The sequence below is a fragment of the Heloderma suspectum genome, chromosome 4 (assembly GCF_057233095.1).
Source record: "Heloderma suspectum isolate Gila_16-S chromosome 4, 16-S_ref, whole genome shotgun sequence".
In the NCBI taxonomy this organism is placed as follows: Eukaryota; Metazoa; Chordata; class Lepidosauria; order Squamata; family Helodermatidae; genus Heloderma; species Heloderma suspectum.
In genome coordinates, this window is record NC_139461.1 from 247523708 (window position 1) to 247541366 (window position 17659).

General features: G+C 46.4%; 1 protein-coding gene across 1 annotated transcript; it reads right to left on the bottom strand.

Annotated features, from left to right (window-relative positions):
- Positions 1-1957: 1957 nt before the first annotated feature.
- On the bottom strand, positions 1958-17068 carry FMOD (fibromodulin). The gene is made up of 2 exons (XM_084848331.1): positions 16072-17068; positions 1958-2109 (listed from the first exon to the last, which is right to left on the bottom strand). The coding sequence occupies exons 1-2, from the start codon at positions 17057-17059 to the stop codon at positions 1958-1960; spliced, it is 1140 nt and encodes a 379-aa protein (XP_084704457.1). The 5' UTR covers positions 17060-17068.
- Between the last annotated feature and the right edge of the window lie 591 nt (positions 17069-17659).

A 17659-nucleotide genomic window follows, 5' to 3' on the forward strand; every position in this document is an offset into this window, starting at 1 on the left:
TTCTTTCTATGCACTCAAGCAGCACATGGAAAGAAATATGGCATATGTATGTTGCAAGCACTGATTAATAAACTGAATTGCACTATAGCAGAAGGTAGGAACCCCCCCCCCCCCCCGTCTTGTCTCGGCTGGAAGAAGTTAATAATCTGCAATGTGTTGGAAGCCCAAAGTGCATCTCAATGCCATCAGAAATTTACATATCTGTAAAAATTCTCTTTTATCCTCTGGAAATGAAATGGGCCTTTTTTTTTCATACAGATGTGATTTCCTACACATAAGGGTAGACCTACCCAGTTGTGAGAAACTGTAAGTGCTATATTTGATTTGGGGGACTCTGTTTGCATTTGATCCAATGATCACTCTTTTTTATCTATCTAAATGCAATAGCCTCGGAATCACAGGTGGGAGCGTTTTTTAATCTTTCTGCTGCAAAATTATAGATTGAACAAAACTGGAAGAAATAAAAAACATTGCTGACAATCAACCATGGGTGTTGAACATTTAGGAAAAGGTAAGAATGGTGAAGAGAGGGGAAATGGCTCTCGCTAGAGCTGCGGACATATTGGGATACATTTATGTCTTTCTGGAGAGTAAATTGTGAACACGTTGTTAGTGATACGAGTAGGCTATGCTATGGTAACTTCATGGTGGAATGTGATATGTGGCATAATGATTAAGTCAATGACTGGGTTCACACAACATGCTAACCCACACTCACTGGTTGAGTGTGGGTAGTTGTTGAACGATGGGTTGTTGTTGAACCGTGGGTTATTATGTTGTCTGAATGTAGTGTGTTTTCCACAGGGTGGGTTGTAAACCATGCAGTGTGGCTTATTTTTTTTTGAGCAAGTCACCTTGAGAATCTCTGGTTTGTTGTTGGGTTGTTCAGAGTTGTTAACAAGTCACACCACATGGTTTACAAGCTGCCCTGTGGAAAATGGCTGTTTTCAAACAACATGATAACCCATCCTGTGGAAAACATGCTGCATTCAGACAACATGATAACCCACCCTTCAAAAAATGTGCTGTGTTCAGATAACCCACAGTTCAACAACAATCCACACTCAACCACTGAGTGTGGATTAGCATGTTGTGTGAACCCAGCCAATAGGTCATTGCATGTGCTTGTATGGGTGTAGGGCTTTTGATTCCTCACTTGTATATTATTTATTTATTACATTTCTGTACTGCCCAATAACTGAATCATTGCATGTTGTTGTAATTGGTATGCAAAAACTACTTAAAAAAATAGAGAGATGGAGAAAATGCCATTACGATGCTCCTTAGTCAGCAACTTACACTGGGGGAGATGTATTCATCTTTGAAAACCAGCTGAAGTGCTGACTCCTATCGTGTGTGTAATTTTCTCTCTCCCTTTCCCTTTCCCTGTTTCCCCACCCTGTTTCTAATTGCTCCTTGCTGTGTGGCCAACTGCTTCATCTGTTTTAATTTTGTTTGAATTCAATCTTGTCCGCCCCCCACACGCACGCTCCATTTTCATCGCGACATCCTACATGGAAAAAGTGAATTCCAGGCATCCCACCTGGCACTATACTTCTAAATAAGCTACACATGTGAAACAAACAAGCAAGCACCCTTGTCCACTATCCACCCCAAAAAGAAAGACACGTACTGCCTGACAGCATGTGATGAAAACCAGATAACGCATTGGCTGCTGAAAGAGGGAGAACAGAGAGAAGGTGGGAAAGAGGTGGGCAAATATATGTGTTCTTTGTTACCTGATTGGCTAATATGGGCAGCATCACTTGGATCAAGTTATCAAACCCTCCCATGTTATACAATTGCAGACACTCAGTCAAATGAAGCAGTGTTAAATCAAGAAAGTAGGCCTTTGCTCCCCTGGGAAGGGTCTGGCCCTGTTCAGAGGCAGGCAGGCAGGCAGGCAGGCAGGGAGGCAGGGAGGGACTGGAGTGAAGGTTAAGGAAAAAGTCGAGGGCTAAATCTCTATGACACTGGCCCATCGCAGGCAGAGCGGGGCGTCGGAGGGCACATTATTTCGACGGATCTCATTTCCATCCAGCCTTAAGACTTGTAGCCTGGAAAAGTTCATGATGTCTATGATGGTGCAGAAGCTGCTGATAGTGAATTCTGGGAAGAAAAAAGAAGGAATCCCAAGTCATTTACACTCTTCGTTTAAGCAGCGATAAGGCCTATATGCCTCATTCCTACAAATAGAGGCAAACGACCTTATTAGCATCTAATCCCCAGTGCAACTTCAGGAATTCACCAGCTTATTGGGTGCTACAGTTATCCTAAAGCTGTGTGACAGCACAAGGGCAGAATTCTCACTGTCTGCCATTCAGTGGAAGAGACGTATAAGATAAATGGCAATTAGTTGGGAAATTCAGTACACTGGCCTTGAAGTCATCATGAGGATGAAGCTTGAGGAAGGAAGAGAGTTTCTGCTGAGCACTAGCTATGATGCTGGCACAGTAGGAGCTGCAGGAGGTTTAATGTTTTTGAAAGTCTAATGTTTAGGCTATTTTCATGGGTGGTACAGAATCATCATTTAAACTGCACACCACTCCTGTAAATTGCAAGAAGCTGCTTTATACTGAGTCAGACTATTGGTCCAACTAGTCCAGTATTGTCGACGCTGACCAGTAGTGGCTCTCCAGAGTTTCAAGCAGGAGTTCTTCCTACCCTACCAGGAGATGCCAGGGACTGAACCTGGGACCAGAGCAAGTGCTCCAGCACCGAGCTCAACCCCCTCCCACAAACACCCAACATTAGGAACATTTTACATTTCACAGTATTTTCCAGTCCTGAAGTCTACTCCCTACAATCTTTAGGGCTGACAGAGAGCATCCTCCCTTTCCTGAGACAAAACTTTTTCCAGAAAGGGCACTAATGCACCAGTTCAAATGCAGCAGTTCGACATCCGTTTACAGATAACTGAAACAGCACATAAAGCATTACATGTACATGCAAATCTGCCTTCCAGCTGGGCCCTCAGTTAATTTATTTAGGAGGCTCTGGCATGTGATATACCACATCCACATGCGCATACAAAATAAGTGATCTTACCATTACTTATAATGTTATGTGTAACTGAACTAAATATATATTCTATTCCTGTTTACCCTCCCTTCCATCTTCTCCTCCTCCCTTTAATTGCTGCCTCTGTCGGATTTTAGTTTGTAACTTCCTTTAGGGCAGGGACCTGTCTGTTTTCCCCTACATATACTCTGTGGAAAATGTTATTCCCTGCTGTCAAAAGAATAAAGGGGTTAGGCCTTGCAGAGCGGGAAGAAGTCAGAGTCCCAGTTATAGCAACTGGCTTGGTTTCCTCCTCTGCTATTCTTAAGTGCAATGATTCCAAGTCTTCCAGTGAACTCTGAAAAGCTCAAAGGCAGGGGATAAATTAGTGGAGGTGTAGATCCTGGGAAGAGAGTGCCGCAATGTTCCTTTTAAGCAGCCAGAGGGCAACCAAGGTCTAGAATTTGGCAGCAAAATTAATTAACTTAAGAAATTTCCTTGAAACAGCTGCTCCTGGTTTAAAAGCTGGAAAAACTGCATGTGCTACGAGGGCAATATAGTGGTGGGAAAGGTTCAGAATGGCAAGAGTCTGTTGTTTGCACACTGCCTGGGGAAGAGGCAGGCAGCTGAAAGGGTGAGGTGTAGCTAGAAACCCTTTTGGTTGTTGGTATAGCTAGAAACCTTTTAAAAATGGAAATGAAAGTGAAGAGAGTCAAGACTATTTATTTATTTATTTATTTCTATACTGCCCAATAGCCGAAGCTCTCTGGGCAATAAAAATTAGTTCACAAAAAAACACAAGAACTAGTAGCTGGGGAAGCAGAAATATGCAACAGTAGAACTGCCGTGCTGGGTGAGACCACTGGTCCACATGGCAGCATTGTGGCTTCCAGGAGGGGCCAGCCTGATGTTATAGACCAGTTCAAGCCTAGGCAGTCAATCCCTTATTGGTTGTTAAAGTTATACTCTTTCAGAACATGATGACTGTCTTTCTGGCTATACATAGCAAAAGACAGACCTATCCTCCATGTATTTATATAATTTTTTGAAAAAAGCCACTTACTCTACTGTCCCTAGCAACATCTTACAGCAGGGGTAAGCGACGTGGTGTCCGTGGGCACCAATGCGCCCCCGGACACCTTTCTGGGCACTTGCCAAGGTGTCCTCCCCTCCCACTTTCTAAAAATAATTAACGTATTTTCTTACTGACAGCTGGGATTGCTGTGGAATAGGTTTCTGTGGGTGTGGAAAACTGTGGTTTAGATGAGTTGTTTAATGTGTTGAGTTGTTTAGAGCTCAGACCCCACCTCTGCCTTGTAGGTAAGTCTCTTGGGCAGGTTACTTTTCCTTTGGCATGCCTCCTGTAGGAGCCATTTTGTGGTGGTGCTGAGGACAGTTTCTTAAATGGCCAAATGTGCCCATGGCCCATAAAAGTTCCCTACTACTAGGGATGTCAGAAATACACAAGGGATTCAAATGAGTTCAGATTTCTATAAATCTAGCCTGTGGATCCCACAGTGGACTGACTTTTTCCAAATTATGTGGATTCTGTGGATCAGTTTTTCACTTTGGGGGTGCACATTAGTGTTAATGTGCATTTGTGCACTTGCTCTAATGTGCATTAGTTAATGCAAATTAGTGCTAATGTGAATTAATGCCAACAGAACGAAATTTTGGAGAAAAAAATCTGATTCCGTTAATGAGTGAGCAATGGAATAAAAGATGCTTGATAATCCATGAAACACAGATGGAATGGATTTTTAAAGTCCGTACATCCCTACCTACCCCTGTCTTACAGCAATACATTTCATAGATTAATTTAGTGCTATGGTGAATTTTCCACAGGTTCAAATTTGCTGTGTGAAAAAAGAGACGTCTTTTTTTCAGATGTAGGAGGGGACATCTTTCCAAATCTTCAGTCTTCTACATTCTAGAAATAGTGATGTCATCATGTAATTAATCAGATTTGGCTACATTATGACATCAAGGAAGGCAAAGAAGCCTATTCAGAATGAGGGCATTTGCCTTCAGTGACATCACTGGATAGCCAAATTGGCTTGACTACATGATGTCCTCACCGTTTCTAGGAAGAAGACCATTAAAGAACAGTGCCACCAAGTTGACCTGTAAACAGATTTAAAAAGACAGGGGAAGGGGAGAAGTGAAGAGGAGCAAGTGGCCACAGGGTTGGGATGCTATAGTCAAGAGTGGTGTGTGTGACCCTGTGTCAAATATTTGTGCCCCTTAAATATCTGCAAAATGCGGGGGGGGGGGAGAGATGTTTGTGGGTGTAGAAAATATTAGCAAGACATGCCTCTGACAACATTTCAGCTTAGTAGTAGCTGCAGTCACTTTAGCACACATCAGTGAACAAGTCTATTTTGCACATGTTGTGAGGGACATTCATGAAAGGGAAACTTAAAATACATCACGTCCATATGCAGAAAGTGCATGCGTACCCCTTAAATATCTGCACAGAGGGCTGGCACTAGGATAAATAGCACCCTGGGTGAGGAGTGCCTTTGGTGCCCCCTCCCCCCACTGCCATGGTCAGCTTTGCAGGGCCACCCGGAGTGTTTGTGGGGCCGGCTGCAGGTGTGAAGTTGGGGGCCCTGCTGCTGCCCACTACATGACACATGCATATGTGTACAAAGCTGGGGGCCACATGCAAGAATTCTTAAATGCACAGACTACATCTGAGAATTCTCGCCTGCAGGTCCTCCTTGCCCTGGGATCAAGCAGAATGATAGATGTGCTTCATTTCTTTCTTTCACGGGGATAAGGGAATAGGAATTGGGTTGTATTTCTCCTTAGTACCTCCTTCCAAATCCCTTCTGGCAGAGCTTTGTTCTGCTTCCTGGGGCTCAGTCTCACAGGTCTTCTGGTCGGAAGATCTACTGTCCTATCCATTGAAAATGACATTGCTGAAAACCTTGATCTCTCAGACACTGCGCTACACCTTGCACACGCCAAAGCTTGACAACCCACATTCTGAGCAATGGCAGTGCACTATGCAGCGCAGCAGAACTATCACAGGTTTTACCTTTAATATTTTTTGTTTTGTAGCAGTTCTTATCTTTTCATAAACATTCTTTATTTTAGAATATCCATTATTTTTATCTTTAAAAATAATAAAGAAAAGTTATAAATAAAAAGGTCTCCAGCTGACCTCTTCCAGCTTATGGCTTATTTTATTATTATTTATATAGTGCTTATAGTGTTTACAGTATTTGAAGTGCTCAGTGCTCAGTACCATTGCCACAGAGTAAAGCTGTGTTCTACTGATTTTTACCTAGTGCAAATGACATCAGTGTGGAAACTGAAAAAGAAAGATACTTTAAAGCTAATTGAAAGATCATTTTTAGTTCGTACCCAAACAACCTGCAGAACCTTGGAAGAAAGGTTACAGACACTTGCTTTTTGCCACCAGAACTCCCTGCACACAGTACGTAACACAGCCGCTGAGCTCAGCTTGGTGCCCACTTCAGCTCAGCTTGGCGCCCCACACAACTGCCCAGCTCACCCCTAAGGCTGGCCCTGTCTACACACTGAGTGCTGGCTCCAGGTGTTTGAGGGCCCTTGGGCAAGATGCCCTCAATGTGCCCCCTCCCTCAGTGAGTCCACCTTCTTGTCACTGTTATCATCAGCTGCTATTGCTCCTCATCTTCTTTCTTGTCATTGCCACCACTTGCTTGCCTGACAGGCAGAGAGCCACTGGGCAAGTAGGCAGTGGCATCTATTGCTTACCACCACCACCACCGTTATCTGGGCCAGTGTGAAAGGCAGGTGAATAGGCAGATTGCAATGGAACAAAACAGGAGCAACTCCAGGGGTTTCTTGTCAGTGGACTACTGCTGGGGTGTGGGCCTTTGGCAAGTGCCCGAACATGCCTACTCACTGCTACAGGGGTGAGAAGGGAGGAGATTAGTTGATGTGGGTAGCCTGCCTGATAGGCAGGAGCGAGGGGGCTTGTGTCCACCTGATGGAGGCAGTGGGGGGAGTGTTGGGGGCCAGAACATACCGAGGCTGGGCGGCAGGTGCTGGCGGAGCGCTAGGGGCAGGCCATGCCAGGTAAGGGGAACAAGGGGGAGATGTGTAGTATCTGCCCCCTGCTCCGGGCCTGTCCAGAGCCAAAGAATGGCTGGGGGAGGCGTGACCCCATCTTCTGGCCTTCATTTGCTGCTCTGCAATGCCAGGTCTGTTACCCAGAAAACCTCCCTCATCCATGACATGATCCTGGATGAGGGTGCAGAGCTGGCATGTATTACGGAGACCTGGCTGGCCGAGGCTGCTGCTCCAACTATTGCAGCCATGTGTCCAGCTGGATTTTCGTATGCACAGCAGCCGAGGGCTGGGGATCGGGGAGGGGGAGTGGCTGTTATCTACCGAGAGTCCTTGGTCTTCACCAGACCCCCTCTCCAGGAGACCAAGGTTGCTGAGTGCATGTACTGGAGGTTGGGCCCGAAGGGCAGTCTGGGGATTCTGCTCGTGTACCGTCCACCCCACTGCACGACTGACTCCCTGGCCGAGGTGCTTGAGGTGGTCTCTGATGTGCGTGTACAGTCCCCTAACTTATTGGTGTTGGGGGACTTCAACGTACATTCAGAGGCCATCCTCACAGGAGCACCTCGGGACTTCATGGAGACCATGGCCTGCTGGGAGCTGCACCATATTCTAACTGGGCCCACCCATGTAGCTGGTCATGCACTAGACCTTGTGTTTGTTTCTGGAGAAGCGGGGAGTGATCTGGAAGTTGGGGGTATATCCACCACCCCCTTGTCATGGTCAGTTCACTATCTGGTGACGTTGGACTTCTTGGTTCCACAACCCCTCCGCAGGGGTGGAGGACCCATTAAAATGGTCCGCCCCAGGCGTCTTATGTATCCAAATGGATTCCAGAATGCGCTTGGGGATTCTCTGGGGCACGCCAATAGCCACTCAGTCGAGACCCTGGTGGGTGGCTGGAATGCTGCAATCACTGGGGCATTAGATCGGGTGGCTCCGAAACGCCCTCTCCCCCTGAACAGGGCTCGGACTGCACCATGGTTCAATCCGCGGTTACGAGCTCTGAAACAGGAGGTGAGACGGCTAGAGCGCTGGTGGCGGAAGTCTCGCGCCAAAGACGATCAGACACGGGCTACAGCTGTATCTTCAGCCTATCACGTGGTGGTGAAGGCAGCAAAAAAGGAATATTATGCTGCCTCTATCGCATCTGCAGAGTGCTGTCCCAGGAGGCTGTTCCAAGTGGTCCAGAGCCTGGTCGGTCCTGTGGCTCCTGAACCACTGGAGCATTCTAAGGCCTCCTGTGAGGACTTGGCAAGGCACTTTGCAGATAAAATTGATCAGATTAGGTGTGTTACTCTGCATGCTGTGGATACAGTTAGTGAGCAAGAGGCGGCCTGTGGCAAACCGGTTTTGTGGGATCGGTTCCAGCTTCTTCCTCCTGATGAAGTGGACAAGGTGCTTTCATCTGTAAGGCCGACCACCTGCTTACTTGATCCTTGCCCATCTTGGCTCATTATGGGATGCAGAGAGAGACTGGGTGAGGGGATCAGGGTGGTGGTGAATGCCTCCCTTGAGGAGGGAGTGATGCCATCAGCCCCCAAGGATGCAGTGATAAGACCACTCTTAAAGAAGCCCTCCTTGGATCCCCAAGTTCTGAACAACTTTTGCCCAGTCTCAAATCTGCCATTTTTGGGCAAGGTGATTGAGCGGGTGGTGGCGGTGCAGTTGAAGGCACACTTGGAAGAAACTGATTATCTAGACCCATTTCAGTCAGGCTTCAGGCTTGGGCATGGGACAGAAATGGCCTTGGTTGCCTTGGTAGATGATATGAGGAGGGCTCTGGATAGGGGTGAATGCTCCTTCCTTGTTCTCCTCGACCTCTCAGCAGCTTTTGATACCATTGACCACGGTATCCTCCTGGACCGCCTGGAGGGGTTGGGCATTGGAGACACCGTATTGTGGTGGTTCCGGTCCTTCCTCTCCGGCAGGTACCAGAGGGTAGCACTGGGAGAGGAGGTTTCGGACCCGTAGCCGCTCACTTGTGGGGTGCCACAGGGTTCCATCCTCTCCCCGATGCTATTTAATATCTATGTGAAGCCGCTGGGGGCTATCATCAGGAGGTTTGGGGTGCAGTGTCATCAATATGCGGATGACACGCAGCTGTACCTCTCGTTCAAATCTTCACCAAGGTTGGCCATAGAATCCCTGTCCAAATGTCTGGAGACGGTGAGTGGCTGGATGGGGAGGAATAAGCTGAAGCTGAACCCTGACAAGACTGCGGTACTTTTGGTGGGAGACAAGAGGAGGTTGGGGGATGTTGACCTGGTGTTGAATGGGGTACGGCTACCCTTGAAAGACCAGGTCCGCAGCCTGGGGGTCATTTTAGACTCCCAGCTGTCCATGGAGGCTCAGGTGTCAGCTGTGACCTGGACAGCGCTGTATCAACTCCATCTGATACGGCGGCTGCGCCCCTTCCTTCCCAACCATCTGCTTCCATCGGTAGTACATGCCCTGGTCTCCTCTCGTTTAGACTACTGTAATGCGCTCTATGTGGGGTTACCCTTGAAGACGGTTCGGAAGCTGCAGCTGGTACAGAATGCGGCGGCTCGCCTGATTAAAGGCAGCCGCTGGCGAGATCACATCACTCCAGTGCTGAAGGAGTTGCACTGGTTACCAGTTGTTTTCTGGGTCGAATTCAAGGTGTTGGTTTTGACCTTTAAAACCCTATATGGTTCCGGCCCAGCCTATCTTAAGGAGCGCCTCCAGCAGCACCAGACAGGCCGCTTAACAAGATCAGCCTCGGATGGCCTTCTCTCTGTCCCATCAGCCAGGACAGCTAGACTGGTGGGGACAAAGGAGAGGGCCTTTTCTGTGGTGGCCCCCATTCTGTGGAACTCCCTCCCTAGGGAACTCCGCCATGCCCCCTCTTTAATGAGCTTCCGTCGTGCATTAAAAAACGTGGTTGTTCATGCAGGCATTTGGGGTGGGTTAGGGTATTTTAGAAAATGTTTTTATTGTAGAATTTTATTGTTTTAAACTGTTTTATTGTACGTTGTACATCGCCCAGAGTGGCTGGGTGACCAGCCAGATGGGCGATTAATAAATTTAATAATAATAAAAATAAATAAATAAATAAATACGAGTTGTGAACTGTTAAGTTTCTGGCCTAAGTGGCGAGTTCACAGTCACTGTGGTGAGAGAGAGAGAGAGAGAGAGGGAGTTTGAAAAGAGCCTGAGGATGGTGTCTCGCAATAGCTTTTAAGACAGGCAACGTGGTTTGAGTGAAGATTCTCTTCTCATGCTATATACGTACACACATCTATTTTGCTGCACCATTGCCTTTAGACAAAGAGTTTTAACAGAGTTTTGAAATGATGCAAATGCCTGCAACGTCTATTTACCAGAGCAAAAAGTGGCACAAGTGTGCACAGCACAAGCAACAACTGTTCTTTCAAACCGCCTTCAACCTTCTGAAATCCCCCCCCATGTCTCCTAAATTTCAGTCTAGTTTCTTAGCCACTGTCTCATTTTGCCTACACAGAAATGATTAGGGTTTGAATTCTATAAACATCTTTCAGCTCTTCACATAAAAAGGAACCAAAGAATGATAAATGGTGATTCTTCCTCTGAGATGTGCTGCAGAAGAACAGCAATTCTGCCCAAGAGATGAAAGCAATGTTATCTTAGAAAGCCCAGCAGCCAGTCAGCCACTAGGTCTACATATAAAACTAACTTAGCTACCGACCCTTGTTGCTCTGCAGCATTCCACATTTACTATGGAAAAAAAAGCAAAGGTCTTCTGAGAAACTCATTAGAGAAACTTTAAAGGTCAGCTGCAGAGCTGCTTGAAAAATAAGTGAATAAATAAAGTGAAATCCAGAGAGATGATTTAAGGGCCTCACTGCCACACAGAGCCAGATACAGATTTGAAGGAAAACTTTGAGACTATGGCAATATTTGTCGAGCTGTTCCAAGTGCAGAGCTGTGCCTTTCCCCTCCAAGAATGGATGGCATCACTAATGCTTAATCAAAACAGTGTAGAGGGTCTGTCTTGCTGTTCAGACCTCTCGCAGGACATCTAAACGTTAAGAAGCTCAACAGGTGGGAGCCAAGAGGGAACATATTTCCTTCCAGATATTTGGTTTTTCAAAATACACTCTGTTGATTTGTTTGTGGTTTGGACTCCAGGTAGATCTGGGGATAAATGCCAAAATGACTTGGAAAAAAAGGGGGTTAATTAATTTCAGAACAGGCACTACACTTGAAACATAAGTAAAAGCTTTCCTTGTGCTCTACGTAGACTCACCTGCAAAGGAACTCATGATAAAACATTGATATTAACTGTAAGTGGTATTCATTAGTGGAAGCGAGCGCATTATGGTATAAATATATGACCTGCTTAACTAAGTCTCAAGCCTCATGTGGTGCAGAGTGGTAGGTGGCAGTATTGAAACTGAAACTCTCCCCACAACCTGAGTTTGATCCCAGCGGAAGCTGGGTCCCAGGTAGCCAGCTCAGGTCAACTCAGCCTTCCATCCTTCTGAGGTCAGTAAAATGAGTACCCAGCTTGCTGGGGGGAAGGTAGTCACGACTGGGGAAGGCAATGGCAAACCACCCCGCTATAGTCTGCCACAAAAACGCCAGCGCAAGCGGCGTCCCTCTAGGGGTCAGTAATGACCCGGTGCTTGCACAGGAGGAACCTTTCCTTTCCTAACTAAGTCTCAGTGGATCGTATGAGCAAATCCTCTAAAACAGATAACAATTGGAATGAAGACTGTGGCCAGATCTACACCTTGTGTCATCTCATTATGATCCCATCATGGTAATGCTATATCCCTCTTGCACATTTATACCTCGTAGGACACACAATGACATTTGTTGCAGTATATTGGATAATGTGGAATAAAAAGCAGGAAATAACACTACAAAAGTGGTATATCGAATGTGTAATGTGCCCCAACAGTTATCAGTGCGCTTCAATACCGCTATAAAGCAGTAATGTAGATCAAGCCTATGACTCTTGCTAAGAATATCTATTAATGGAGGCCACATTCAGATGCAATACTAAACTATGTTTTATTTTTGTGAGAACATTCCACTGTGGGCCTCAGGTTCTCTTACTCCCCCTTCATGCTTAAGGGGAGGAAATTTGAAGCTTCTGGTCATCGTGTTTAACAAACTGTAGTTTCCTATTTCATCCAAATATGGAAACTGTGATTTGTATAAACTATAGTTAGTTTGATAGCCTGCTTTGTTAACTAACTATGGCTTGTACAAACCACAGTCTCCCACATTTGGACAAAATGGTAGATGGTGGTCTGTTATGAAGTGCAAGCTTCAATCTTCTGCCCTTGTGCACAAACAATGGGAGAAAGGATGCATACAGTCTTGAGACTCACCATGGTACATTCGTACAATGCTTAACTAGGGGTGGGTAACCTTCTGCTCTCCCCCTGAGTGCCACATGTGATGGTTGGTTGGTTGGAGGCTACATGGCAGTGAGTGGCTGTACCTGGTGGTGGTTGGTTGGTTGGAGGCTACATGGCAGTGAGTGGCTGGACTTGGTGGTGGGTATGGGCAGGGCCAGAATTCTCCTCCCCACCACATTTAAACACACTCACTCACATCCTCCTGCTCTCAGACATATAGGCATGCATTCTCCCCCCTCACACACACAATCTTTCTGCATTGGGAGCACTAAGGAAGCATGGTGAAAGCACTTCACAATGCAGCAAAAACTGCTGCTACTGCTCTGCTTAGCAGTGTGGGGATAGTGATCTTTGCTGCTGATATGGGCAAGGTTAAAGTCTTGTGCCCTGTCATCTGAATGAAGATTGCTGTCCCCATACAGCTCATAGTGATCTTTTGCCCACTGACCAGCTGATGGGGTATCTGGGCCATGAAGAGTAGAGAGCAGATCTCCCAGGGGCTCAGTGGGCCACATGCAGTCTCTGGTTGCCCACTTGTGCACTAAAACCATAGTGTAATGGTATGTCTGTGGCTTTAGCAACATAAACAGCTAGTGTGGAAATAAAATTCAGAATGTCTGGGTCAAAATCGCTTTTCAACACTTGTATCTATCAGGATCAAGTAGATGAAGTAATACTTGATAAACATTTATAAGGCAAAACAGAAATGACCTTGCATTAATTACAGGTTATTTAAAGTACCATTAACAAGCCAAACTGGTGCCTGCTCTCAAAGTGCCCTGAGAGACCCAAAGCCTAAGACAGACCTGTAAGGATGGCTCTAGACTTGGTACACATCCAAGCAAGTATTTTCTCCAGTACAAATGGTTGCTTTTCACCTGTTCTAGGTCTCTCGTTCTATGGGGCCAATATTTCTACAAAAACCCTGTTCTATGGAGGATATAACATTTTGGTATTCAAATGAAAATGTAAAGGTAAATCAAAGATTACAAGACAAACAACAGCACAATCCTATGCATATTTACACAGAAGCAAGCCCTCATGCGTTTAGTGGGGCTTACTCCCAAGAAAATTGTATAAGATCACTGCTTAACACTGTAATCCTATGTAGTCTTATTTGGGAGGAAGTACCATTACTCTCACTGGAGATAACTTGTGAACAACAGATATAGGGGTACTTGCCCAAGCTCTGGAAAATTATGCAGAAGAGATACTTGATCTGAAGGCCCAACACCATGATCCTTCAACTGCTAGGTTAGCTTTCCCCAACCTGGTTCCCTCCAGATGTGTTAGGCTACAACTCCATTGACCATGTTACAGGAAGGCAGATTTTGGTTGAACATCAACAAAAATGTCCAGCCTAGGGAGGTGGTGGGCTCACTGTATTCAAGCAGAAACTGGACAGCTATCTGGTAGGGATGCTTTAAACTAGATTCCTGGACTGAGCAGGGGGTTGGGCTTGATGGCCTAAATGGCCCTTTACAACTTTATGTTTCTATGCTGACTGGAGGATGATGGGAGTTGTAGTCCAACACATCTGAAGGGAACCTCATTGTGGAAGGCTGTGCTAGGTAATACTGAGTGAACTTCTTAAATGACTTCTTAAAGAAATGACTTGTTCTTTTGCTCTCTGTCTTATCTGCACAACACTTGGGCTTTCTTCACAAGGAGCTTTTGTCCTGCAATTGAGATTGCTCCTTCATGGAAGTTTGCGGGCTCTTTATATGATGCCATGAACCTCCAAGGCATCTCCTGTGCTAAATGCCCTTGGTTCCATTTTTAAATAGATCGCAGACCATGAGCTATCAAATTACCCCGTTGAGTTATGCGTGAGTTCCCTCTGTGAAAAGAGGAAAAGTGGCAAGAAGAGGAGCAAGACCAATGAAAGATAATGGAAGACTTGGATATGGGGAGAAGGAGGGGGAAAGGGGAGGGGGAAAAGAAGCAGGTGAAAAAGGGAGTCATTGTGATCCTGCATTTAAAACAGAAGCAGAAAGCCCTGTTTTAAATGCAGGATTTTAGGCTGGTGTAGAAATGCCCAAAGTTAGTGAATTTCTTCCTCCTTGTTGTGCCGCTACTCCTCTAGTAATTTAATATACTCATGTGCACATGAGAGAATACCATCCATTGTATTTCATCTCTGGGTTTGTTTGTTTTCCTACACTCAGCTCGCCTTGAAACATGAGCATGTCACTGGTAGCTATGATGACTGGCACCATGTAATACAATAATATTACTGCTAAAGGTTAAAAAGGGGTAAGAAGTCCCAACTAAAACAAACTTGCCACTTGGCAATGGAAGCATCAGATGTTCTTTCCTACACTGATCCAAGCATATTATGAAATGCATCTAGATGGGGAAACACCGAGGCAAATGCAGGCCATGTGTGAGGAAGGGGTGGGGCAGGACAAGTCTTTGGTCTCTTTGGGCTCAACAAGAAGAACAGGAGTTATTCTCAGCCTCCTCTACTCTAGTTTGTCTTTCCTTCTCTGTCTCTCCCTCAGCTCCTATCTCTGTCCTTTCACTTTCCTCAGATAATGCCACATAGTCACTTCCTCATTGGACTCCCCCTGCCTCTGCCTTTCATCTGTTTCTTTCCAGCCACACTTGTTTCCTGGCACCCTTGCCAGAGTATTATGAGTACCTAAGTCCTAGGCCTCCTCATGCCTCTCTTAGGAGCAAGGGAACTGGCCAGTCATGGGCGTGTGGGTGTGTTTGTCTCCACCATGGTACCGCTGCTGCTTTCCCTATGTATCCTCTCTCTGTTCATCCCTCTGTCTTCTCCCTTCTCCTCCTCCTTCCTCCTCCTCCTAGACCCTGCTTGAGCATTTGGTGGGTTTGGAAAGGTGGGGATGTTCCCAGACCTCCCACACTATGTGACATAGGAATTCAAAGACAGAGAGGGGAACCAAACATGTTCCTGGTTTCAATTCATCTGCTCTGATGTTATGTTTTAACCATAACTCTGGCATCCTAAAGAGCTAACACAGTCTAGAGGTGCTTCCAGACGAGGTTTTTTATTGTGCAATCACCCTGCCTCAATTTTACAGGGCCCAGACGTTGTCGCCTTCCATCTGTAACCTTTCTCACCACTTCTTCCATCTTTTTTCTTACCACAGAAAATCCGTTTAAGGGGGGAAAGACAGAATAGCTGGCTTTTGATCGGTGGCGCAAGGAGCCCCTTCATCTGGAAGCACCCCAAGACCTTGATTTCTTTACTCCAAGGGTGGGCACACTTTTTTCTGTCGAGAGCTGCATTCTCCCATGGGTAGTCTGTGTGGGGGAGCACTTGTCAGCCGTGGGTGGGGCTGAAGCTAGCATTTGGACAAAAGCCAAAAGTGGGTGGCTCATCCCTTTCCTCTTTCTCTTTCTTCTGCCCTCTTTTCTCTCCACCCCTCTTCCATCCCATGCTGCCAGCTGCCAGAGAAGGGACAGATTGCTCTTGCCAGAGGCCTAAACTGATTGCATGCAGAGGGGTTTTGAAACTGGGCTGAGGGCTGCATGTGGCACCAGTACTACAGGTTGTCAACTCATGCTTAGCTCTGCTCTTGCCATCACAAAATGGCTCACCCACCCACAGCATGTCCTGCTCCGTGCCACCTCATCAGAGCTCACGACCCAGGACGCTGTTGCTCACCGTTTATTTTGTTCCCTTGGAGATAGAGATTCTCCAGGCTTGTACTGACCCGTGGAATCTTCTGAAGCCTGTTGTAAGAGAGATCCAGTTCGAGGAGGCTGCTGGCATTGAAAGCGTTGGTGGCGAGCCCTTCATTTGTCAGGCTGTTATGAGACATCCGTACATAGAGCAGTTTGGGAGAGACCTTGAAGTAGTCATCAGGGATCGTGTGTATGTGATTATGCTCCAGGTAAAGCTGCTCCAAGGAGCTTGGGAGGCCATCAGGGACTTTCCGGAGTTGGTTGTAGCTCAGATCCACCAGAATCAGAGACTTTAGCCCCTTGAGGTTTGATCCCATTTCGTGGATCTGGTTGTGGCTGAGATACAGGGCTGTGAGGTTCTCTAAGCCTTCCAGGGCATTGGACGGGACCTTTGAGATCTGGTTATAAGCCAGGTGAAGTTCTCGCAGTGACCGTGGCAAAGGGGTAGGCATCTTGGTCAGGTTGTTATGGTCAAGGTATAGCCTCTCTAGGTTCTTGAGTTTGGCAAAGACCCTCTTGCCCATTTTCTCGCTGGTTATTTGATTGCCATGCAACGCAAGCCACTCTAGGCTGGTAGCGTTGTCAAAGGCTCCCTCTTGGATAGTCACAATGTGGTTGTTCTGGAAGTAAGCATACTTCATCCGGGAAGGCACGAAAGGGAGATACCTGAGATTGCGTGTGTCACAGTACAAGGCAGAAGAGAAGTTGGGAGGGCACTCGCATTCTTGGGGGCACTCTCTAGAAACAGGGGGCTCGGGGACCGGCTCTCCAACAGAGGATCCAGCTGGTGCATAAGAGTAAGATGAATAGGGGGGGATCTCCTCTTCATAATATGGTGAGTAGCTGTAAGATGAGGACTGGCTGCGTAAATACTGTTGTAGCCAGAAGACGTCGTCATACTGGTCATCATACTGGCTCAAAGACACTCCGCAGAGGCCAGCCACAATGAGAACAGAAAGCCAGTGCATCGCGCCACAGACTTTGCACTGACCTAGAAAGGGTGCAACAAGGAAGAGGGGAAAACAACCATCAAAAGCGTTGACTCAGGAATACACAAACAAGCAACAGTTACATACATATGTTAAGGGAGGGTTAATTTATTATTTGGCCACAGTGGCTTAGTGGTTAAGACGCTGAACTGCAGACCGGAAGGACAGCAGTTCGAGACCCGAGTGCTGTGTGACGGAGTGAGCTCCTGTCTTCAGTCCCAGCTCCTGCCAACCTAGCAGTTGGAAAGCAAGAAATTGCAAGTAGATAAATAGGTACCGCTTCAGCGGGAAAGGTAACAGCGTTCCGTGCACCTCAGTGTTCAGTCATGCCGGCCACATGGCCACGGAAGCGTCTTCAGACAGTGCTGGCTCTTCGGCTTAGAAATGGAGATGAGCACCACACCCTAGAGTCGGACATGACTGGTTGGGGACATCTTTACCTTTTATAATTTATTATTTATTTAGCTATTTAGCTATTTAGCTATTTCTAAACCATCTTTCATCAAAAGAGATCAGGGCAATGGACAATAAATATGTCATCAAAGCAGCATAGAAATGTAAGAGAGAGAGAGAGAGAGA

Bases quoted from the DNA above. Each gene is read 5' to 3' on its own strand.
- FMOD (XM_084848331.1), bottom strand. From the start codon at position 17,059: ATGCACTGGCTTTCTGTTCTCATTGTGGCTGGCCTCTGCGGAGTGTCT. The intron at 2,110-16,071 runs GTGAGCAACAGC...TTTTCTTCCCAG, and splicing joins CCAAGGGAACAAAATAAACG to AATTCACTATCAGCAGCTTC.